This window comes from Macrosteles quadrilineatus, unplaced genomic scaffold (genome assembly GCF_028750875.1).
Source record: "Macrosteles quadrilineatus isolate MER2022 unplaced genomic scaffold, UCM_ALF_1.0 Scaffold_8__2_contigs__length_117827958, whole genome shotgun sequence".
Taxonomy (NCBI): Eukaryota; Metazoa; Arthropoda; class Insecta; order Hemiptera; family Cicadellidae; genus Macrosteles; species Macrosteles quadrilineatus.
The window spans coordinates 72,578,589-72,604,037 of NW_026542601.1; the positions used below are offsets into that span (position 1 = coordinate 72,578,589).

The 25,449-nt window shown below is 35.6% G+C and overlaps 1 protein-coding gene across 1 annotated transcript in view; it reads right to left on the reverse strand.

Annotated features, from left to right (window-relative positions):
* Nucleotides 1–25,449, reverse strand: part of LOC129000470 (uncharacterized) — an 88,676-nt gene that overhangs the window by 57,817 nt on the left and 5,410 nt on the right. The window contains exons 7-19 of the mRNA XM_054427433.1: nt 22,533–22,577; nt 21,158–21,187; nt 17,362–17,391; nt 9,488–9,550; nt 7,605–7,661; nt 7,114–7,185; nt 4,378–4,425; nt 3,815–3,886; nt 3,553–3,591; nt 3,012–3,068; nt 2,323–2,364; nt 2,032–2,076; nt 784–900 (exon numbers count right to left, since the gene is read on the reverse strand). Of these exons, the coding sequence (XP_054283408.1) occupies nt 784–900; nt 2,032–2,076; nt 2,323–2,364; nt 3,012–3,068; nt 3,553–3,591; nt 3,815–3,886; nt 4,378–4,425; nt 7,114–7,185; nt 7,605–7,661; nt 9,488–9,550; nt 17,362–17,391; nt 21,158–21,187; nt 22,533–22,577 (717 nt within the window). The remainder of the gene's footprint in view (nt 1–783; nt 901–2,031; nt 2,077–2,322; nt 2,365–3,011; nt 3,069–3,552; nt 3,592–3,814; nt 3,887–4,377; nt 4,426–7,113; nt 7,186–7,604; nt 7,662–9,487; nt 9,551–17,361; nt 17,392–21,157; nt 21,188–22,532; nt 22,578–25,449) is intronic.

Below are 25,449 nucleotides of genomic sequence, written 5' to 3' on the forward strand. Positions count from 1 at the left end.
AACTATTTTCATCATACTGTGGAAATAACCTCCTAATCGTTACAAAATTAGACTCCATCATGTGAGGTTATACTAAGACGTCATCAATGTTTACATTTCTGTTGTTTACAAACATAATTTAAAAACTCTTTATAGTCCATTTGTCTCTATGGGGATTAGCAGCGTAACAAAATTTTGAGGTTAGCAAACCGAAAAATTTACCATATGTTTTTTCTGTTCCCTATTCAAAGTTACCCAAATCAACGATTTTGCAGACGATTTCGAGAACTAAAAATGGCTGCTTTCTGGACAGTCTGATGAAAACAATTATTATTTGTGTGTTGTTATAACTTTATTTTTTAACTATGATAAAATAAAACTAGGCAGTTCACAATCTCTATGAACAATTTTGTTTTTTAAGAGAGCATAGGAGCAGTCATCAATTTATGAATATTTTGTTATTTAACTGCAATTTATATTAAAATTGAAAACTTAATTCATTTAACATTATTATCCTTAGTAACTCCTGTTGAATGAAATTTACTCAACATTAAACTTATGAGTGATTGCAGAACAATATTGCTATGGTGTAAAACACATTTAATAATGAGTATGCACAATTTACTTTGTGAAAGTGTTCTTGATACATAACGTGTATATTTTAAAGCCAACCACTTCCTTCTAAGACTGAAATACTTTCTACCAACTAATGCAACCTTAAAATAGTCATTCTGATCTTAAATGACTAAATATAATTTTATAGCACTCATACGAGCAACATTATTAGATTTGCAGACTACTTACATAAGCAGTTTCCTTAGCCGCAGCAAGATTTTGGATTGATGAACCGACTTTCAATTCATCTGAGTCCAACACCTGACTAATTGACTCAAGAGACTCCAAAGATCCTGAGACGGCAGCCTAATGGAAAATGGTAAAATTAATCTGGAATATTGGTGGTAGATTTAACAAAAAAATGCACTCTTTTTGTTACTCAAAATACACATATCTGCTACAATTACAATAAGGACAAAAACATATATGCAGAAACTTTATTGGATGTTAAATAATTGCAGTGAAAACAATGTTCAAAATCTCTTATCTAAAAGAAAGATCCATGAGAACAAACTTGCCAAGTGCATTATCATTCCAGCTATTTTCCTGTTTGAAATTGTATTTACTTTTATAAACATAATGATAATTTCACACTTTGCATTAGGCTTAATGTCATCATTTCAGTTACTATGTCTGTTTCACTGTTCATACACTACATTCAAACCTCTATAAGATGAATTTCAAGGGGTGGGGGAAAACACATATTATCGAGGTATTCTTAATAAAGAGGTACATTTTATCGAGGTTTCATACTGCTGTTATTCGTCTTATAGAGGTTCCTCCTCGGCACATGCAAATGCCAAACAATGATTGAGGAAGGAAGAGGGATGGGTGGGGGGTTTCATGTTGAGACAACTTCTATTTGTTTTGAAAACTACTTACTATGGAGGTTGAAATCATGCAAAATTTGTCTTATAGAGTTCACATTTGTCTTTGTAGAAGTTTTGTGCTAAGCATATTCGTTGTATAGAGGTTAATCAGTCCTAGCCCATGCCACTAATAAATTCGTCTTACGGAGGTGTTTAGCCTAATTACTATGTTGTATAGAGGTGTTTTTAGCATAATGAAAGTTTCAAGGAGATTGGAAAAAATATGTTTTACCAAGGTTTGTACTAACGGTTTTTGACTGTATATGAATTTCTATTGAGTTAAAATTGAACTTTGCCCTGAAAGCAAATCTCACAATGATCAAACTAATCCAACTATTTGTTGTTCAATTAAAAACTACAGCCTATGTGCTATTAATATTAATTACAGTAGTTAAACGATGATACAATGATAACTACTTTAACATATTAAAACTATTGCAATGGTAAAGTTTTCTTAAGTTGACAACAAGTTAACACAATTTACATGATATATCAAGACAATGGCCTCAGTCTGAACATTAATCTATTCCCTCAACACTAAATTCTCACACAAAAATCAGAAAATTACCTTGCGCTTTCTAATACGATGGTTAATATTGTCAACTCCAATACCCTGTAAAATAAACAAATAATTTTAGGACAGTTTAATAATACACAACAAAATTGTGAATTTTACATAACATTACTGTTTAAAGCTTATAAAAAAGTTAATAAAACTTCTTTAAATGTCAACAAAATAACCATACAGTAACCCAGAACAAACAAAATAAGTATCCAAGGTAAACATTCTTTAAATGTAAAATTCTATTAGGATATCCAAGGGATCTTTCTACAACCAAAATGAAAAAGAATAACAAACCTTTTTGTGTAACATTGGTAGATTCACATTCTCATGGGATACCTAAAACAAACAATGCAAATAAAAATCCATTTTTATATTAACTGACCTGACTAGTATTACAGTTCTGTAAAACCTTGTTAAAACATCTTGTAGTTGTACCCTCACAAAAAGTAAAGTATCATGTCTAAACATTTACTCATATCTTTCAGACAACATATTTTTAAAATTTATTTAATTGCATCAAACTGGTTTTATTTTGTTTTTTAGATGTGAGGCACGTTTCGCTATAATTGACATATTTTTCAAACTTAAAATCTGTTTAGGTTATAATGATAAATTGCTTATTGTTTGTTGTTTTCTGCAGTTGTTAATACTGAAACAAAATTGATTGCTATGAAATTGGTATCACTAAAAGGAATATATTTATAAATTATAACATAAAGTAGCATTCTGATATTCCTCTCATTTAAAAAAGAAATACGAGCATTTGCATATCCAAGCGAAATCATTTCAATCAATCCAAAATGGTTTTTAGTTTGAAAATAAATTTGATGATGAGAATTAAATCTAATGTTTTTAATGCTTTATTGATTAAATATTGTTGAAGCTCAAATATTGTTGAAGCTCTTACACAAAGGAAATAAACTTAATTAATATGTTTTACAATTGTTAGAAAACACTTTATAAATAAAGCACAACGCACTTACAGAAGGGTGAAGCGGATCAAGATGTAATCCTTGGTGGCTCTCCACGGCTTTTTGGTGCTGAAATATTAAATATTTAAATTGTAATGGGTAACAAGCTACTTCACATCTTAGTATAAAATCAATTACAAAACTATCACTTAAAATTCAAATATTATCAATGAGGAATAAGATATAAACTATCCAAAAAATAGTTTGAAATACCTAATAATAACTACTGTAATCACTTGTTTACTTTAAAAGTCTAATTTATTAATTTAATTCACTGCTTTTGCGGACGGACGTATTTGAAACTTTAACTCATACACTTTAAGTTCTTTCAAGTTTTAACCTTTTCGATCTTTGGGAAATACAACTTCATGCAAAGCTGAGTTCAAGAAAAAAGGGTTGTAGGCTTAAGTGTACTAAATACGTTGATAAAAAACTCTGCATTAATTAATCATCAAACACAAGAGACATTATATCAATATAAATTACAATATTAAATTTCACAATTTGAAAATTATTGAATCCTTTTAGGAAAACAACATATTTTTGGACATACCTCTAAAAGAGCCAGATGGTCTTGAAGTCCATGGTAGTTCTGAAACAGTTAAAGATAGAAATAAAAACTAAAAATGAAAAGGGAGACTAAATTAATCTTTTTTACAGTAAAAAGTATACGGATCAAGTTCAGTTGAGAGGAACTAGTAGATAATATTTTAATTATTTAATGTCTAGAATAGGTAACTTTTTCTAAAGACTACCTACTAGATCTAAGTCTAAATTTTTTTTACATCAAGTAAAATGATAATTTTTGTACTCACATTGATCATTTTGTCTTCTGGATGAAGACTGTATTTCGGGTTGGTGACACTTACAGCAAGTTTTTTGGGTTCCTGATGGAATATTATTAGTTAATTTAACTTAAAAATGTTCAATAGACAATATACAATAGACAATAGACAATGTTCTTTATTTACATATTCGTGGGAGAATAGGACATTCGTCAAAAAAAAAAGATTTTAGAATGTCAAAGTTATACAATGCTCAAGATTTTTTTTATTTTTTTATTTTTTTTATATTTTTTTATTTTTATAATAAACACAACTGTCTATTTGAGAAATATTTTATTATAAAAATATTAATATCATGGACGAAATTTCAATTGTTTCTATGCTAGCCACTTTTCATTACACATTTTACTCTTTTCTTTAAGTAAAACTGTTAGAAATACCAAATATTTCTCAATTTTCAAATGTTATTTAAATGTTCTAAAAACGACATATAATTTCAAATGAAACCTTTTAAATCGATAAGTAAAGTACATTCATTTATATTTAAAAAATATATACATCACAAAAACAAAAACAGTAGGTTTGTAACTTACCGGTTTAATTTTTTTAGCAATTTGAGGTACTGGTATGGGTCCAGTGGCCTGAAAGAAAACATAAATTGCCAAATTGGTAGTATTATTGTGTTAGTTTCACTATTATTGAATTAAATTTAACTACATCATTCCACAAATTATTACAAACATGAAAACTTAAACTGTCTCCTTTAATGATCTCAACTTTATTTTTACTGAGGCGATGTGGTAAAAATAGAGATTAAATATTATTTAGTGGAAAATTTCCAAATTTTTACTCTTAGAAGAAACAGTCTGTAAAGAACTCCAACTTGATCCTTTATTACACGTTAATTAAATAAGTAATTAATAAAGTAAGTTCATGCATCAAATGTCATTAACATTGTTAAGAGCTCTTAGCAAGCAGACTTTTCAACTGATTTTGTATCTGTTGATAAACATACATTGCTTATTGATATTATAGGTTTGGTTTCAGAAATTTTTCCCTACAGGCAAGGAGCTGTTTTCCTACTTGAGTAATCTACCAGGATTTTTCCAACCAGTAGGCCTTCACAAGTTACTGATTGCAGGGCCAGGGATAGTAGCTAGTAAGGGCTAGACCACTCTTTTGATGTTTGGCAGAAGCCGCCGCGCCAGGTAGTGGGGGGGGGGGTCGGCGGCCGCGTGACGTCACGTGGTTGCCTCGCCCAGCGCTTCTGTAATGAACCCCTTCTTTGTTTGCATTCATTGCGCTAAGTATGTAGTTAAGTTTTAATGTTAGCTGTGGTTAGAAGTGTTCTGAAGTCAAATAATATGTGACTGACTGATAGTTTGTTTATGATTTTCATCTGTTTCCTATGGAATTGTTGTTTGTAAAATCCCGGATAATGTGGTACTGGCACAGAGATGAATCGCGATGGAATACCCGATGTGATCGATTGCAAAGACTGTAAAAGTAAAACAGAAATAAATGAAAAAGTACATACTGAAGTAGTAGTTTTAAAATCGCAACTGAAATTAGCTAGACGAAAAAATAAAGTTTTAGCTATCACAAAACGTAAGAATATCTTGCAGCTCTAAAAAGCTAAAGAGCACGATTGAAATTGTCGGTGTTTAGAAAGTATGTATTTTGAACAAAAACTGTAAAAAACAAGTAGCTATAACTAAGTGGGCTGAGAAAAATATGACTCCTATGTAAATACAAAACGAATAATTAATGATTAATAATTTACTATCTTATTGAAAATTAGTGTTTTAATACATTAATGCGTATCTTAAAAAAGATCCTAAATATCATAATATCACGATAAATTATCATCCTATTCATATAGAACATTTGTGTGTGTTATTTACATAATGCATTCATTCTGAAGTAAACATAAAATACAAGAAAATACTTCCTTTGATTTTCTTATAACAAAACAGTTCAGTATGTTTTTTATATATTTATGTTATCCAGCTACAATTTATTTATTTTCAAAATACACTCTCAATCTTTTATTTAATTCATATTTGCATATAGAGCCGTCTTGAAATACGTGAGCTTGACTAATACAAAAGTTTACTTTATTGAAATTATTTTATTCTTTTTAGAGCGTTTGAAGTCGGTTGTATTTTTTTTTACAAGAATAAATTATTTTATGATTTTCAGTGACTGTATAATTTGTTATATATTAATTATTTGAGGTTTTTCGATAAGCAAATTTTGTTTGAAACAATCAAAAGTGTCACAGAACAATCATTAGTTTTAAAACTGCTTGAGTTTTACATTTTTACAAAAGTTTTATTTTAAATTTTAAAAAAGTATTTTAAGAACATGATAGGAAATTCTAATTAAATATGTATATCACCACCCAAATATTTTTTTTATATTTTAACCTAATTTTAGTAAGCTCGCCTTAAAAATTTTAAAAATAAATAAACTTGAATATAATTTTGAATAGAAATATTACTATTGAGAAAGGCTAAATTTATGTTTTTTTATTTCGAGAAACCCTTAAGGAACACAAATAAATTGTTTATTTGGTTAAATATTTCATATTCATTTCAAAAACATAATTAAAGTAACCACATGTTCAAAGTCTAGGACAGTTTTTCGTACTTTGATCTTCAATAATAAATAGTAAATAATAATATTCATACGCACAAGTTACACCACTCCATAGACAATTTAATTTCCTTTCAAGAATGCCAGAGGTTAACAACATTGGTCTTTATATTTAGCGGGAATTTTAATTCGAAACAGGGCGCGCGCGCTACCGAGCATTGCCATCATACTACAGGATCTTCCCAGTTATGAAGATGATTTGGAGTATGTATTAACTGGTGACAGCTTGAAAATGAACCTTTAGGTTCGAAACCTGAGTCGCTGACCTAAACCCAGATCACCGACAGTACTACAGGTATTTAACCTTTTATTTGTAATGTACGTGAAGGCTAAACACGTTAAAAGATACAATCTGATCTTTGGTTATCTGACCTGTTATGAGATCCTCCTAGTGGGTGATGGTTCCCTAGCCCCTGTCAGATATTTAGTGCTAAAGACTTCAGACACGTGCTCATGACTGTACTTTATGGTTGTTTATGCAACTGCATACCACAAAGTTTGGTTAATCTCTATTTGCATACCTCTCTGCTACCCCCAATCTCCTAGACCCATTGTTAGATTATTAATTTCATGGCCTGTGGCTGAGTTGTCAAGTATTGCTCTAATCTATATTTATTACAGCTCCAGTTCAACTTTGCTGGCCTTCAGAGTTACCAAAATTTAAATCTTACCTTATGTTTCATCCCTGCCCCAGCTTGGTTCCTTCCCTTGCCAAACCTATTGTCTCCAGGAAGGGTGGGTGGCTGAAAAAAAATAAAAGTTCTCAAACAATTTTTTTTTTAAATATCTGACAACATAAAAATGTTACATGTTCTTAATTTTTCCTATTTGTAACAAATTAAAATTAACAATCAACTATATGGAAAAGTATAAATGAAGCCTAGCCTAGCCTCTGAATAGTGGAGTGCCATGATTGAACTTTTGGGGGAAACTTTTTAATAATGGCATTTTACTGTTTTTTATGGTTTAAATTATTTTTGTATGTGTATTTTCTGTATTTTATACGATGCATCTTTAGATCGTCCAAGTCCAAGGACTTAATGTCTTCGTGAAATTGTAAATGCAGCCACCAAGAACTAAAAGAATCACTTGGTAGGCAAGGTAGGTTAATCTTTTTAATGTATATTAAAAATATTTCTTTTTCAGAATAAAAAACACTCACCGGTGTCCAACCAGGACTTTCATGAATGGGAATGCCGTTTTCATCGTAAGCTGTGTCCTAAAACAAAATTAGTTTGGTCAGGGCCGGATTTACCAATAGGCCCGGTAGGCCCGGGCCAATGAGCGCGAGCTCTCCTAGGGCGCACGGCTGAGAGTAAAAATATTTTTTTAATATCGAATAATTAAAATAAATATCATAAGTTAACATATTTTGCGAGTTAATAAAAAAAACACTGGAAAATAATATGCATTCTGATTTTGAAGTTCATTGGAAGAAATAACTGTTCGAAAATTTACTATTTTTCAAAATTACGCATCAATTTTGTTACATCATTGGTTACGGGAGTAGGGACGTTGTCAAGCGCCCGAGCAGTACGCATCGCATCGTATTGCCACTGCCCTGCCACTTTGCTGGCTCAGTGCTACTGATGGAAGATGGAAGATGGAAGTGGTTAGGGGCGCATGCGTGCTAGACACTGTTACCACCCTCACCTCACAAAACAAAAGTTATTAACTAATCTTTTGGTCAGTTTACAACAACCTGCAGGATTAAATTAAAATATAATAATATGTTTTGTTGAATATAAAAAAATGAGTTTATCTTTAAAATTCACTAACGGACAAAATATTAATCTGAGTTTGCAATAGGTTTAGACAATAGGCAGTACCACCTAGATTAACCATAACTCAGGTCGACATCCTTATCACATTGTCAATTATAAATATTTTTTTTTTCATGTCTAGTTCATGTTGGTGACACTGGACGTTAGTTTTGGCGTAATTTTGTTTTTATTATTTTAGGGTTGGTTCTATGACATGAGTTTTAACTTAATTTCTTGTAATATAACCAGGGGACGACCTATTGTTTATGATTAAATCGTTTTATTTTGCAAACTAGTTTTTACAAACTAGGTTTAAATAACTTAAATCACAAGAATTGTTTTCAGCTAATCCCTATAAGGATGACAAATCTACTAAAGGAGTAGGCTATATTTAATCTATGATATCACGTACTGTATGAAGTTCATGTTTTGGAAACTGAAATTGGAATCAATAGACATGTTTTTTTTTTCTTCAGGAAAGCTCTGTGGGTTGGATTGTTTTGTTTCAGTCCCACAAACGTGAGCATTTGCCAAAAGTGTTTAAGATGGCATTTTGTTAAGGCTAAACAAGTCAATTCTTCAAAAAACTTGCTATGATAAAATTCCGACAAGGGTTGGAATGGTGTCAAGCAATTAACATAGGCCTATTATATGCATGATATAGTTTTTAATAAAGGTTTGTAGGAAAGTAACTGTGACCAGACTAGGGGGCGGGAAAATTATTTGGGCCTAGGGGCGCCAAAATACTAAATCCGGCCCGAGTTTGGTAATGTGGTTTTGTAGTGAACTACTTGGGTAAGAATACAAATAAATATTGTTTAACATGAAAAGCTTGTTGCATTGATATAAAATAGCAGCCACTGAAATACTTAAACCAATTTAGAGCTGGAAGCAGTTTAAACTATTTTTCCTATGAAGGAATTTGTTGTTGTGGTCTGAAATGCTTTTTAAAGAACTCTTTTGGATGTCAAGACTAACCATAAACTTGCATTTACCCCTCAAAATAAAGGATATTATATATCACAACCCTTTTTTTCAAACTAGTCAAATTTATTGGGATCAGGCAATGTTATTATCTATATATTTATAGTACTAGAGTCATCTTACCATCTCTCAATTACGATAGAAAAGCAACTGAGCTTATACTCTTTGAAAATAAGATTAGAAACAAGTCACTTACAAAGTACAGTCAGTACAGTTTAAGAGCGGTGATATGGACTTAAAATTTTAAAATTTACAAGAGAAAATAAAATAGAGAATAAATATAGCATATAAATCTTACCGGATTAAATTCAGGATGTCTAAAGGAGGGGTACTCGTAGTTTCCTTCTGGCCTGTAGGTTGTCTGGAAAGTTTGATAGTAAAAAATAATTATTTCTCTTAATCTCATTTCAATATCCTTTAAGTACTGAACGAACACAATTGATTGCAATGAAAACATTTGAGATCTAATTTCACTTTGCAAATAGTGCTAAAGGCTGGCGCACACAGAGACAGATGGACTCATGAGAATGGACTCCTGTTGGCAGACGGGATTTTTGTTTTTAAGTCTGCAAGCAAACAGACTATCCCTTCCCTTATTCACCTCGTGCTTTCACTACTTCAGTACTCTGAAATATCATTTAGTGTTGTGCAGCCAATATTTTAAAAAATTAGGCAAAAACTAAAGAAAGGAACGGATCCTCGTGTGGAACAGGATTACAATCCCTCACAAGTAGGTGTAATTACAGGGTGTCCAGGGTGTCGTTGAATAACATTTAAGGACAATTCCAGGTGTTCCAGGTTCAAAATTTCCAGGAAAAAACTTGCTGCTCAAAAAAGCAAAACTTACTTATTTAAACCTGCTAGCACAACCTCTTCTGGTATATCCGTTTAGATCTTTGCGATCGCAGCCACATTGTGGATCATATCTTTTGATTGGGGAAAAAATTGTGATGATTTACCGTGATCACGGAAACGGCCGTGATCATTTCTTGCAATCGCGTCAAAGAAAGTTTCCCCAACGATCACAATTTTTAACTATCAAAAACGACAAAAATCAGTGATTTTGGGCAGATTTTTTGGCTGCTATTCAAATTTCCCTGTTCTTTACCAAATTCACAGATTTTTTCCCGGTCATCAAAATTTTAAGTATGATTCCCGGTTTCCAGGTTGGCTGGACATCCTGAGTAAATAAACCATAGCACACCTAGTAGTGGTGTGGAGAAGCAATGTTGGGAAAAACCTCTTTGCGCATGCACAGCAGAAAAAGTCCGCAGTGGGGTTCCAAAAATCTGTCAGCGAACTCCAGTGGACTCCAGCTGACGGACGGATTCCTGTGTTCATTGCCACATTTGACAACACAGTGAGCGAATTATAGTCTGTCCGTCTGACTGAGTCCGTCTGTCTCTGTGAGCTCAGGCCTTAAGTTTGTGATATTCAGTAGGTCAGAATCTTAATTTTATTAATGGCTTATTAAAACCAGACAATAATGAGTACAAGTAGATAAATCAACATTTTAAATTTTGTAGATAGCATTACATAATTATATTTTGCAGCTTTTTAATTTATCCAGTAGTTTGAAGATTATTTGAAAGAAGGCAACATAGGCATGGAGGTACGTGTATCTACATATCCAATTCTTTATCTCCTTTTTTCTCCACTCTTGATGTAAACGGTTTCTGTGATGAGCTTAACTTTGAAGTTTCAGCAGCAATATCAACTGACCTAAAAATAGTTATAATGTCCGTATATCGTTCACCTGATGGTATTCTAACACAGTTCCTAGATAAACTTGAGGAATTGCTTCAAACCCTTCTTTCAACTAAGCCGGACTACAAGTATATCTTAGCAGGAGACCTAAATATTGATGTCGGTTCAAAAAAAGCAGACGACTGGGCTCTACAAAACACTCTGCGTTCTTTTAACTTATTCTGTTCCAACTTTGAGCCAACAAGGGGTGTGAGGTGCCTCGACAACATTGCAGTTAACTTTCAGAGGAGCGACTTCGCTGTCTGCGTTGGAAACTTTGCCTTGTCAGACCATTTAGCAGTTTGCCTTAAGGTGGAAATTCTACAACTTGTAAAACCTATGACGGAATACCAAGTAAAGAGGAATTATAGTCCTGTTAACCAAGCAAAATTTATCTCTACTGTCGGTAATATTGACTGGCCAGGTCTGGTATCAGATGGCAGGCATATCAGCAACAATCTTTTCACCATCCTGTTTGATCAGCTCCAATCAACTATCAATGATTGTTTCCCTCTCAAGAAAATCTTACCAAATTATCAGAGTAAAAAACCTAGACGAAAAAATCGTTGGTTTACAGCAGAGCTTCAAGTCCAGCGTGACTTAGTCCTAACAGCTTTTGATGCCTATAAAACATCTGACTCACAGATTGATAGGGAAACCTATGTGACCCTAAAAAGGACTTATAAAAAATCTCTTGCAACAGCCAAGCTCAACGCCAATGTAATAGAAATCGAATCTGCAACCAACAAATGCAAAGCTGCCTGGTCCATCATCCGTGGTAATATGGAGAAGCCAAACACCAACCCCCTACGATACATATCTCCACAAGACTTCAGTGATTTCTTCGTGTCATCTGTGGAGCAGACAGCGGCACTGGTGACACCTTCGATTGCTGCATCCACTTCACTACTTGAGAATACACCAGCTTCTCCATCATCCTTCAAGTTCAGTGCAGTGTCTTGTGAGGAAGTATATAGTGTTGTGCATAATATGAAATCCTCTTTCAGCACAGATGCATATGGTATGTCCTCTAACCTTCTAAAGCTTATTATAGTGTATATCTTGTTGCCACTCACTGCAAGTATTAACTGCTGCTTGCTCTCTGGCTTTTTCCCCAAAAAACTGAAGTTTTCAAAAGTTGTTCCAATTTATAAAAAGGGTCCGAGGGAGAATCCTAGTAGTTACCGGCCCATTTCGTTAGTTCCTGTGATTGGCAAAGTGTTCGAAACCATAATAAAATCACAATTAATGAAATTTTTTGAATACCATGGCCTAATATCTGATTGGCAATTTGGGTTTCGAACGGGTAGATGTGCCACGGATGCGGTAAGGCGCTTGGTGCAGCATGTGCTAAATTCTTATGAAAACGCCTCTCTTACCCAGGCAACTCTAGTTGACCTGAGTAAAGCGTTTGATTGTGTTCCCCATGGTTTACTTTTGAATAAACTTGAGTACTACGGTATCCGTGGCACAGAACTCAATCTTTTTAAGTCTTACTTATCAGACCGCAGGCAGCAGGTTGATGTTGCGGGAATATTGTCAGATGAGAGTGAGGTTTTTTGCGGAGTGCCCCAGGGCTCGGTGTTAGGCCCTGTTCTTTTCCTTATAATGATTAATGATTTGGATAAATGTATGTCCTGTACTTCTGTGATTTATGCGGATGACTCCACTTTCTTAAATAGTCAAGGTACCTTTAGTGAACTCATGGTGCTGTCCAAACTTTCCCTCAATGAAGCTAGGAACTGGTTCAGTGTCAATGGGTTTTTTATGAATCCTGAAAAGACTCAAACTATTGTTTTTAGGTTAGGTCGCACACCTGAGGAAGAAAAGAATTTTTCGTCAAGTGTAAATTTATTAGTGTTCTATTTCTTATACAAGAATATTATTCACACATCTTGCTTGAACAAACTCTATTTTCAAACTAAAAAAAATGTTTACAAAAACATCTGACAACAAACATATTTAAACACATGATAAAAAGAACAGACTTAATACAACATCCCGCTTCAAGATGTCCACATCTTTATGAACCTCAGTACCGCCTCGGTTTCTTAATGGACCTTCCGTAACGGGTTACTGTGCCAGCTCCTGGACGATCACGTGAGTTGCATGGACGATTAAGGACCATGGATGAACAGTTTGAAAGAATTCCATCTCCTCCGTAGTACGGTGCAGGAACTAAGAACTTCCTGTTTCGGCGAATAGTTCTCTTGTCAGTTTCCACAAGGTAGGAACGTGGTTCGTTCAATTTCCTGACTACCTTACCGTGTCGACGTAGATCTGTGATCCATACCATGCTTCCAACTTCTAATTCACTTAAACCACTCGCTCCATGTCGTTTATCAAATTGTATCTTGTACTTATTCTGGTACTTATTCTCCCTCTCAAGAAAATTCTTATTTTCCACAGGATTTCCAACCAAAGTAGATGGAAGATTGTCTCTTAATTTCCTTCCAAACATAAGTTCAGATGGGGAAAAGCCGGTTTCAAGAGGTGAGGTCCGGTAAGAAAGTAGGGCAAGTTCAAATTTATCCTTGTTTTTCTTCATTAGCCCTTTTGCTACTTTCACAGCTGCTTCAGCTGCCCCATTTCCCTGATGGTGGTGGGGACTACTTCTGAATGTGGAGAACCCCCACTCCTTTGCAAACAATTTAAATTCACTTGAGTCAATATGGTGAAATTGTGTCCCACTATCTGAATAAACACGTTGAGGAATTCCAAAACGTGAAAATGTGTCGGTCTCAATTGTGTACATTTTACCCATCAGGAAACATTTCAAACGGTCACTTGCCCATGTGCACGCAAGCGCTTCTCTCTCAATGTTACTGTAGTTTTCTTCAGCAGGCGTTAGAGTCCGAGATATATATGCCACAGGTTTCTTGTTTTCTCCTTCAACTTGAAGTAAAACCGCTCCAAGACCTTTTTTTGAAGCATCGCAAGAAAGAATCGAGGGTTTTTGCGGATCGTAAACAGTCAAACATGGCTCTGATGATAAAATCTGTTTTACTGTGACAAAAGCGTTTTCTTGAGCTGGTCCCCAAAGGAAATCGTTTTTAGTCTTTAACAAGCTCGTAATTGGCTCCAAAATCTCACTGCGGTTCGGAATAAATTTTGCCAGAAAAGTGATCATGCCCATGAATCTTTGTACTTCATTAGCGTTTCTTGGAGCTGGTAAGTCCACAATCGCTTGTACCTTGCTTGGATCAGGCTTGATTCCGTCCTTAGACAGCACAAACCCCAGAAATGTCACAGTCTTCTTGCAGAACTCCGACTTCTGCTTATTCAAGGTGATTCCATTAGCTTGCACTCTCTCTAGAACGGCCCTAAGACACTCGTCGTGTTCTTCTTTCGTTCTTCCCCATATCAGACAGTCGTCAATGTGCACTAAACAGTTCTTTGCCCCTTCTAAAGCTTTTGACATGCGGCGCTGAAACTCTTCAGGAGCGGACGTAATTCCAAAAGGTAACTTACGGAATTTATACCTCCCAAAAGGGGTGATAAATGTTGTGTAATCTTGTGACTCCTCTGCAAGGTTCAGTTGCCAGAACCCGGAATTCGCATCGATCTTGCTGAAGTACTTGGCTCCCGCGATCTCGGCCAATGAAAGTTCGATCTTTGGGATAGGATAAAACCGACGTTTCACACTGTTGTTGAGTTTGGATAGGTCTACGCAGATCCTAACCCCACCTCCCTTTTTTGCGCAAACTACCATTGGTGCGCACCAATCAGTCGCGTGTTCAACTGGAACAATCACTCCTTTCTCAAGCATATCGTCTAACTGCTCTTTCACCTTGGTTTTTAAAGGTATTGGTACAACCCTGGGGGTGGATATAGCGTAAGGAACTGCATTCTCCTTCATTTCAATCTTGTACTCTCCTTTCATATTTCCAAGCCCTTGAAATAAATTAGGATACTTAGTAGCCCAGTCAATATCATGTGAATCTACAGAAAAAATTCTCCTCACCAGGTTCAGCTCTTCACAGGAACGTCTGCTAAGAAGTGGAACAGTGATCTCCTCAGAAATATACGCAAGATCATAAACTGATACACCCTTATGTTCAAGCTTTAGCCTTAAAGTTCCCAAAATATTGATTCGTTCTTTCTTCTTTGCGCTAAACACAGGGGATTTGCACTTTCCTAGAGGCAGAGTCTTAATAAAATCACCAAGAACTCCTACTGGAATCATGGTTACATCAGCTGCTGTGTCAAGTTTAAATTTTATAAGACCTAAATCTTGGTTTCCACAGCTTGCTTTTACCTCCTGGACCCAGGCTTTGTCACTGCTGTCTATATTCCCTATGAAAATCACAGGAACCTGTTGATAACCACTGTCTGAATCTTGCTGTTCGATTTCCTTAACAACGTTTTTGTTTTTTCTCATCCACTTTTCGCGGGAGGGACAACATCGAAAAAAATGTCCAATCTCGGAACATTTGTCACATTTGGCTTTCCTAGCAGGGCATTCGGCCAGTGATCCGTGCCAGTTATAACCACATTTCCTGCACTTTTTTCTCATAGCATCCTCGGTGAATTTCTGTTCACCAGCTCTTTCAGACAGATTTGTTTTACCGACTTGTATTGACGTTTGATTCACCATAAAAACATTAGTATTGGCGAGCTCACGTTTTTGGCGTTCTAGCTCCTCGTGTTGGCGCAAGGTATTAATCGCCTTCTCCAGAGTCAATTGAGAGTCCAGCTGGAGTCTATCACTTAGAGCCTCATCTTTCATACCAATAATGAGGACCAGAAGCACCATCTCATCGTTCAGTTCACCCCATGCACACGTTTTTGCAAGACCATGCAAATCTGTTATGAATTTTTCAGATGGATCACTCCCTTGCTTGTGTCTCAGAAATTTTGTTCTCTCATAAATTATATTTCGTCTTGGCACAAAGTATGCATCAAAGGCCCGAAGAGCCTCGTCATAAGTATTCGGTTTTGGTGAAAACGAATCGAAAATATCTTCACTCCTACTACCCATTGTAAACAAAAGTACATCGATTTGCCGAGCGTCGGAAGTGCTATCTAGACCGCACCCCCGTCTGTACCTTTGAAAGCGATTCCTCCAGGAATGCCACTCATTCGGAGTAAAAGAGAAGGTATCTGGAGTTGGTAACGTCAGATTTATCATAGGAGTAGGAGTACACATTACTGCATTATTTTCTCGGTTTGTCTGTCCCAATGCAAAACCTAGTGACTCACCTTCAGTCTTTCTAGAATCCCTTTCTGACATGTAGTTGAATTCACTTTGGGCATCCTCCTCATTGTCCTCATACCTTTGCCTACGAGTATTTCGTTTGTTTCTGCCCTTACTTGACATCATGCGTGGTTTTAGACTTTGTTCGATAAAAAATCCACTAAGCTGCCACCATGTTCTATTTCTTATACAAGAATATTATTCACACATCTTGCTTGAACAAACTCTATTTTCAAACTAAAAAAAATGTTTACAAAAACATCTGACAACAAACATATTTAAACACATGATAAAAAGAACAGACTTAATACAACAATTAGGCATAGATTTGGATAGTGATTTAAGCTGGTCAACCCATTTATATAACTTAAGTAAGAAATTGTCAAGAGTTTTATTTTTAATTAGACGTCTAAGAGATTTTGTTCCTCCTTTGTATGTTAGATCTGCGTATTTTGCTTTTTTTCAAAGTCTGTTAAAGTATGGTCTGTTACTGTGGGGTAACTCCACCCACATTCTAATAATTTTAAAGCTTCAAAAAAAGGCTGTAAGACTGTTGACCAATTCAGGGTTGAGGGACCATTGTAAACCTCTTTTTAAAGCAACATGTATCCTGACAACTGTAAATTTGTATATATTAGAGTGTGTTATTTTTGTAAAACAAAATTCACATTTCTTTAGCTCAAGAAATAATTTTCACTCATATTACACAAGGGGAAGATCTGCTTTGGATAGGCCCTACACCAGACTAACAACAGTACAGCAAAGTTTTGCTAGTATATCAGTAAAAATAGTAAATTGTTTTGCAAGTGAAATACTTGACATTCCTTGTACTCGGCTAAAACAAAAGTTGATGGTTTGGCTTGCTGACCACCCTTTTTACAGTTTAGATGAATTTTTTGCAGAATACAATTGTAATGGTAAAATTGTTATCTAGTTCTTACTTAGTCCCTAGTCAACTGTTACCTAGTCTTTCAAACACTTGTTTAAGTACCTCACTTTTGTTTCATATATATAGTTCTGTGTTTTTCAAATGATTTTAGCTTTATTTTCTTGTTGTCTTTGTTATATTTAAGTTTAGTGAAGATTCCATGTTATAGACCATGTTATACTATCTAGAATCTATGGCCCTTTTTTTGTTAACGAGGTCTATTGTAACATATGTTATTTAATGACCAATAAAGATTTATGATTTATGATTTATGAAGAAATAATGGAAAAAAAATACTTACCCCACTTTCTCTTTCTTCTTCACTTGGAGTCTGAAAAAAAGTATTTTTATGAAACAGGTAAAAATATGTTACTGTTTATGTATGTAACATTATTCGCCTATATGAGGTCAATTCTCAAATTGTAAGCCAAAATATATCCCAATTGAACTTTAAGAGGGTTCTACCCAGTCAATTAAAGATGGCGGCTAAACATGCCTCTACGGTACAAGCTCTCAACACTCTAAAACTAATGGTTTCCAATGATTGTGTGCTTTTTGTGCTCTTATTATATCAGAGCTTGCAATGGATGGGGATAAATTAATGTTTAATTATTGAGCGAAGCTCTTATACGTCGACTCTTATGCATTTCGTAATACGCAAACTCCTCCTAGACGGCTGAATCAATCGTTTTCAAATTTTGCGTGGTGACAAAGACCATATCGGTGAGTGCCAACATCTATATGGCGTTAAAAAAGTCTCTCAGGAATCCGCCCCACTGGGTCTCAAAGTTTCAATGTAATCCTTATGGAAGCAGTATTTGACACATAAACAAAGACATATGATCAGCTGTTGACTTTTGAATGCAGTAGATAAAGAAATAGCTGATAGCATTATTCCACAGATATTAGAACAGAAACGGTAAGTATCATAAATATAATCAAATGACGACACTAGCTTCAGGTCCGTGACGTAGGAAGTGGTGAAGGAAGTAGTAAAGGTGAGTTGTCCGGAGTGTGGGATCTGTTTATGACGATTAAATTTAGGTACTGTATCTGCATTCCTAAAATTCTATGGGAAGGCAGGAAAACGGGTCCGCGATGTAGGAAGTGGCGAAGGAAGTAGTCAAGGCGAGTTGTCCGGAGTGTGGGATCTGTTTATGACCAATACATTAAGGTATTTGCAATCCAATAATGCTAAGGAAAGGGAAAAAACAAGTCCGCTACGTGGAAATTGGTGAAGGAAGTAGTAAAGGTGAGCTGTTCGGGGTATGGGATCTGTTAATCCTAAAATGCTATGGGAAGGGAGGAAAACAGGTCCGCGACGTAGGAAGTGGTGAAGGAAGTAGTCAAGGCGAGCTGTCCGGAGTGTGGAAACTGATTATGACGATTAGATCAAGGTATCTACAATCCTAAAATGGTATGGGAAGGGAGGAAAACAGGTCCGCGATGTAGGAAGTGGTGAAGGAAGTAGTCAAGGCGAGCTATCCGGAGTGTAGGAACTGTTTATGACGATTAGATTAAGGTATCAGCAATCCTAAAATGTTTCGGAAAGGGAGGGAAACAGGTCCATGACGTAGGAAGTGGTGAAGGAAGTAGTAAAGGCGAGTTGTCCGGAGTGTGGGATCTGTTTATGACCATTAGATTAAGTTATTTGCAATCCAATGATGGTATGGGAAGGGAGGGAAACAGGTCCGTGAGGTAGGAAGTGGTGGTGGAAGTAGTAATGGCAAGCAGTCCGGACTGTGGGAACTGTTTTTGACGATTTGATTAAGTTATCTGCAATCCTACAATGATATGGGAAGGGAGGAAAACAGGTCCGCGACGTAGGAAGTGGTGAAGGAAGTAGTCAAGGCGAGCTGTCCGGAGTGTTGAAACTGTTTATGACGATTAGATTAAGTTATATGCAATCCTAAAATGCTATGGGAAGGGAGGAAAACATGTCCGCGACGTATGAAGTGGTGAAGGAAGTAGTCAAGGCGAGTTGTCCGGAGTGTGGAAACTGTTTATGACGATTAGATTAAGGTATCTGCAATCCTAAAATGTTTTGGAAAGGGAGGGAAACAGGTCCGTGACGTAGGAAGTGGTGAAGGAAGTGGTGAAGGAAGTAGTAAAGGCGAGTTGTCTAGAGTGTGGGATCTGTTTATGACCATTAGATTAAGTTATTTGCAATCCTATGATGGTATGGGAAGGGAGGGAAACAGGTCCGTGACGTAGGAAGTGGTGATGGAAGTAGTAAAGGCAAGCAGTCCGGACTGTGGGAACTGTTTTTGACGATTTGATTAAGTTATCTGCAATCCTAAAATGATATGGGAAGGGAGGAAAACAGGTCCGCGACGTAGGAAGTGGTGAAGGAAGTAGTCAAGGCGAGCTGTCCGGAGTGTGGAAACTGTTTATGACGATTAGATTAAGGTATCTACAATCCTAAAATGCTATGGGAAGGCAGGAAAACAGGTCCGTGACGTAGGAAGTGGTGAAGGAAGTAGTAAAGGCGAGTTGTCCGGAGTGTGGAAACTGTTTATGACGATTAGATTAAGGTATCTGCAATCCTAAAATGTTTTGGAAAGGGAGGGAAACAGGTCCGTGACGTAGGAAGTGGTGAAGGAAGTAGTAAAGGCAAGTTGTCCGGAGTATGGGATCTGTTTATGACCAATACATTAAGGTATTTGCAATCCAATAATGCTAAGGGAAGGGAGATAAACAGGTACGTGACGTAAGAAGAGGAGAAGGTAGTAGTAAGGTGAGCAGTGTGGAGTGTGGGAACTTGAAACCGTTTGTAGCAGTTAGATTAATGCATCTGCAATGCTGAAATGCTATGAGAAGGGATGGAAGCATGTCCACGACATAGAAAATGGTGAAAGAAGTAGTAAAGGCTAGCAGTGCGGAGTGTGGGCAATGTTTGTGGCAATTAGATTAACGTATCTAGAAAACTAAAATGCTATGGAAAGTGATGAAAACAGGTCAACAATGTAGGGAGTGGCTTGGGAAGTAGTAAAGTATGAGCATAGTGTGAGAAATATCTGTGGCAGTTAGATTAATGTATCTTCAATCTTAAAATGCTATGAGAAGGGAAGGAAACAGGCCCCACGACGTAGGAAGTGGTGAAGGAAGTAGTAAAGGATGGCAGTACAGAGCGGGGGAACCGTTTGGGCAGTTATATAAATGAATCTAATACTTAAATGCTATGAGAAGGAAAGGAAACAGGTCTATGACGTAGGAAATGGTGAAGGAAGTAGTAAGGCTTGCAGTGCAGAGTGTGGGAACTGTCTTTGGCAATTACATTAATGTATCTGCAATCCTAAAATGCTATGGGAAGAGAGGGAAACAGGTCCACGACGCAGGGGGTGGTGAAGGAAGTAGTAAGTAGTAGTGAGCAGTGTTGATTGTGGGAATGGATTAATGTACCGTATCTGCAATGCTAAAATGCTATGGGAATAGACTGTAGATTGTAGGTTAAAATGATTACGATGCACGAATCGATATATGCAATCGTTTACAGTATAAATTTACAACTGAGTTGACAACAGCCGATTTTTACTCCATAGAGGCTAAAACGTTTTTTACTCCCTAAAGAGAAAAATGCTACTTTCTGTTTTTACTGCAGTATGACAAAAACAATATAATATGAACCCTTGATGACTCCGCTCAATTTTGTGGATGCCCCTGCGAACGCCACCTAGTTATTATTATTACCTATTTAGAAACTAAAATCAAATGTAAAAAAGACCAATTTACGAATTTTCAAAATTATTTTGTAAATACTTAAAGAAACAATTACGAAGTTTCAGTTCATCCAGGGCATAATTTGGATCTTTGTGAATATTTTACATATTTTTCAACTCGATAAACGCATAAATAATGCCACAAGGATCTTTTTTGTAGGATCATGTTTACGTGCTAACCAGCCGGCGGGTGGAACCCTCTTAATTTACTATTGTAAATAGACGGTAAGCTGATTTGAATGTAAATTTTTTGAAAGTCTAGCCTAAGATGATTTGTTTTTTTTTTTTCTGACTTGGCTAAAGCAAATATTTTGTAAATTTTTAGCTGAATAAGCAAATTTTAATTGATACATAAGCGATGAAATACAGAAAACATACCTTTAAACTTTCATCAGATTTATCTTTAGCCTGGAACAAATTAATATCTGTTAGCTATAATATTAACTTAAATGTAAAAATGAAAAAAAGACTGTCGTAAACAGTAGATTTACCAAAGCAATTATTTAATGGCATAAGAAAGATCAAATTTTGGAAAATGTGCTAGGGCTATTTAAAAAGCAAAAGATTTGTTGGCCTAGCTAGCACTGGCATTCCAATATAAAAATGTTTCTACAATAATTAAGCAACGATCCATTGCCACTAGTACAATTAATTGTGCATTTTTGTATTTTGTATACACCGGAGTTTATAATGAATGCCACAATTGAAAATTCAATGCAGTGTGTGATTCCCTGATATTGAATCTCAACTTACAGATAGCAGACAAAGGAATTGGAAATATTGTGCCATGTTTTGATAAATGGCTTGATTGAAAAGGTGACTATAGAAAAAAAATGCCTAATAGCTTACTTTCAGATAATAAACATGAGGGTTGTTTACTTTGGGCATATTTTTTCAAAATATCTGTTACTTTTTAACACGTTCACTGCTGAAAACCTTTACACAGGCGCTCCTAAACTGCGGCGAGGCCCGGGTGGAGCCCCGGCAAGCTAACTGAATCAGCAGTCGCTATTGGCATTGATATATCTCAGTAAGACGAATCACAAAAGAGCAGTGGTGATTGTTCTGCATTACCCCGAAAGTAGACGTAGTTCACTGAAACACCCAAAGGTAGCAGCACTGCCTGGATCAATAACCAGAGTCTTTGTAATATGGCTCGAATAGAGAAAATCCCCAAAAACAGGACAAAAGCATTGCCAGACGGGATTTTACGGGAATGTTTAGTACCAACATAGACCAAATTAAAGCCTGCATAAGGCTGGCAACAAGTATAACGTTCCTCGGCAATGGCTGAGCTCACATTGAAGCAAAGGCACTGGTGAAGGACGACATTTCCCGCCCCGCGCCAATGGTGCCGGTACTGCGGGGCGAGAAGCCCCTTGCACTGAAGGTGTTAATAAACTTCATTAAACTAAAGAGATTTGTCAACAAGAAAACGTAAGCAAAATACGTCTGAAATATTGGACTTACAATGCAATCCTACATGAAAAATGAATTTTAACTTGGCTGGAATTGACTAAAAAACATTTGAATAGACATAGAAGTACAAAAAGGAAAAAATGTTTTTGTATTGTTGTGTAATCTAAGATAACTTAAGATTTCCATATTATATTGTAGTGTTAATAAAAGGTATGAACTAATAGTCAAAGACTACAGCCACAGATCAAAAAGTCAGTGGTAGAACCAATTCCACTTTTGAAAATAGGCAAAGAAGAAATTATTTTGAATATTTGAAAAATCACACAACACTTACGTGCAAATTTGCAGAAATGGGTTCTATATTAGGCCCTTCCTTGCCCTGAAAAATAAAGAATCATAAAAAAGAAAATGTTTAAAAAACTTTAAAAAATGACAAAACACCTAGATACAACCTTGCATTTGCCCTTCCACATAGACTATAGATCTGTGTGTGGAACGTATCCAGCAAAACACAGTGTGAGCCGGGACAGTACAATAGTGTGTGTGTGTACTGATAAAACAAAGCGGCAGATACCAGGTTCCGAGCTTGGGCCCGAAGTCTTTGGTGGTACCGACTGAACAACTGTCTCACCAACCTAACTTTATCTGTATAGTCCAGGAGCTGAGGGGGGTTGAGCATGCATGAAAGTAGTACGCAATGTTATTGCTGATTTTTGTAATATGGACTGTGGTGATCAAAATTACGTATGTCGCCTATTTCAAAAGTGGTCGATAAGGTGGGGGGGAGGGGGCAAACATGGCGGTTTGCGCTATGCGTTAAAACGCTGATATTTCGAAAACGGTTAAAGATAGAACATCGGTTAAAACGTCGTTGTAATTTTTAAAATGTGGACTACAATAATGGTTATTGAGTCCGAGGTCGTATCTCTATAAATAAACAAGTTATTGTATAAAATATCTAAAAATTGAATTTCGTGTAGTTTATTTTTACCGAAAGTAGAATTAATTTGTGAGTGTCGCAAAGAAGTAATATCAAATATCTTTACTGATTGTTGTAATATGGACTACGTTTTAATCGATGTCCTATCTCGTACCGTTATCGAGCTACAGTCGTTTCAATGCATAGCGCGTTCCGCCATCTTTGCCCCCCCCCCCCAAGTTCTCGACCACCTGAAAAGTAGGCGAGATGCATATTTTTTATCACCACAGTCCATATTACAACAATCAGCAAAGATATTTGATATTACTTCTTTGCGACACTCACAAATTAATTCTACTTTCGGTAAAAAAACTACATGAAAAGTCAATTTTTACATATTTTATATAATAACTTGTTTATTTATAGAGATACGACCTCGGACTCAATAACCATTATTGTAGTCCACATTTTTAGAATTACAACGACGTTTTAACCAATGTTCTATCTTTTACCGTTTTCGAAATATCAGCGTTTTAACGCATAGCGCAAACCGCCATGTTTGCCCCCTCCCCCCCACCTTATCGACCACTTTTGAAATAGGCGACATACGTAATTTTGATCACCACAGTCCATATTACAATAATCAGCAATAACATTGCGTACTACTTTCATGCATGCTCAACCCCCCTCAGCTCCTGGACTAGTAAACATTGTATGTTATGTGCGGATAAAAATCATAGTCATGATAAATATTATGCGTCAGAAAAATAATTATTATTGGGAGCCTATTTCAATTTTTTTTAAACCTTTTTAAAACCACCTTAACTTTTTTTTCAAACCAATTGTATTTTAAACCTTCTAAAACTTCTTGAAGTTACTTTAACAAAGTCACAAAAGACACCTCACTCGTGCCACACACTTTGTTTGTTTTTATTTGGGTTTAAATAAACCTTAGCTATACATTCTTGTCTCAGGAAATCGTATATATATTTGATCACATTCGAGAAAAATAAAAGTACAAAATGATAAGTTATATTCATTTGCACAAATCATCTAATACAATCCAAACTAAGAAAATTGTCTTAAGAACAAAGACTAAGTGAATCATTCATGCTATATATTTAAAAACAGAAAAAGACCCAATACAAAGCCCTGTGAAACACCTTTATTGTTAACTTCAAACTCTTGAGACTAAATGCTATCAATAAACACTCTGTGTATTCGACCAGTTAGATATGAGTTTCAAATTCTTTCGCATGGAGGGTACAGTCTAGATGACATCTATCTGAGGGACCTGCATTGTAGGATCAATAATTTATACTAGTGTACCTGTTGCTCGAATTCGAGCAATTTCTAAGTATTACAGGTCTTATTGTTTTAAAACAAATAACAGTCATAATTTCTGATGACTTAAAAAAAGAGTCGAATCAAAGATTATGGAAATACTTAAGATGCACATAACAGATCAAGATAATCAACATTTCTTGTAAATATCATTTTTCAAAAGCTGAACTTGTTTTTCAGTGTTTTCTACAAATAGCCTTACTCATAGCCGCATTAAGTTGTCCATAATTCGAAAGAGGTTAGTGAGTTACCTCATTTCACACCTAGAAGCTTCGGTCCATCTAGCTTCTAGATGTGTGAAATGAGGTAACTCACTAACCCCTTTAGAATTTCTGCATCTTAAAGATGTACAAGAGCTCTTCGGAATTCAATCAATGTATTGGGTTCACAACTTACACCTCAGAAGCAAGCAACCTTTGTTTGTCCATAAAAACGGAAAAAAAATTAATTTCTATTTCTTCTCGTTGGTGGTGTTCTATGACTTTCCTATGTTTCCATAGTTTGCAAATCGGTTCTTTCAACGATTACTAAGAAATATGCAGCACAGTGTTCATTCAGATTTCTTTTTTGTATATCAAGGCTCTCTCACTTTTTTCCATTGTAATATTTATGCCAACCCGAATTCAAATAGTAAATATTTCATTTCAACTAACTCAGTAAATGTTTGTACTTTGTAGCAAACTGTTAAATTAGCAAACTTATTGACTGTTTACAATTACGTTACAATACTATGTTCTTCTTCTCACTTTTAAATTTCTGACAACAGCTGGAGTTTCATAATTAATTCATTTTTGTTTTCCATGTTAATCTTATGGAGAAATACGAAACTTTAAAGGGCCCCAGGGCCTCACTCTCTAATTATTTCCCTAAAAAGAAAGTTTCCTGCACAACTTCACTTTACGCTTTTTCCAATGACACTAAAAACATGTCAATCAGTTCAGTAGTTTTGAAATGAAATGAAAAATGTCTTTATTTAAGAGGCGAAGTT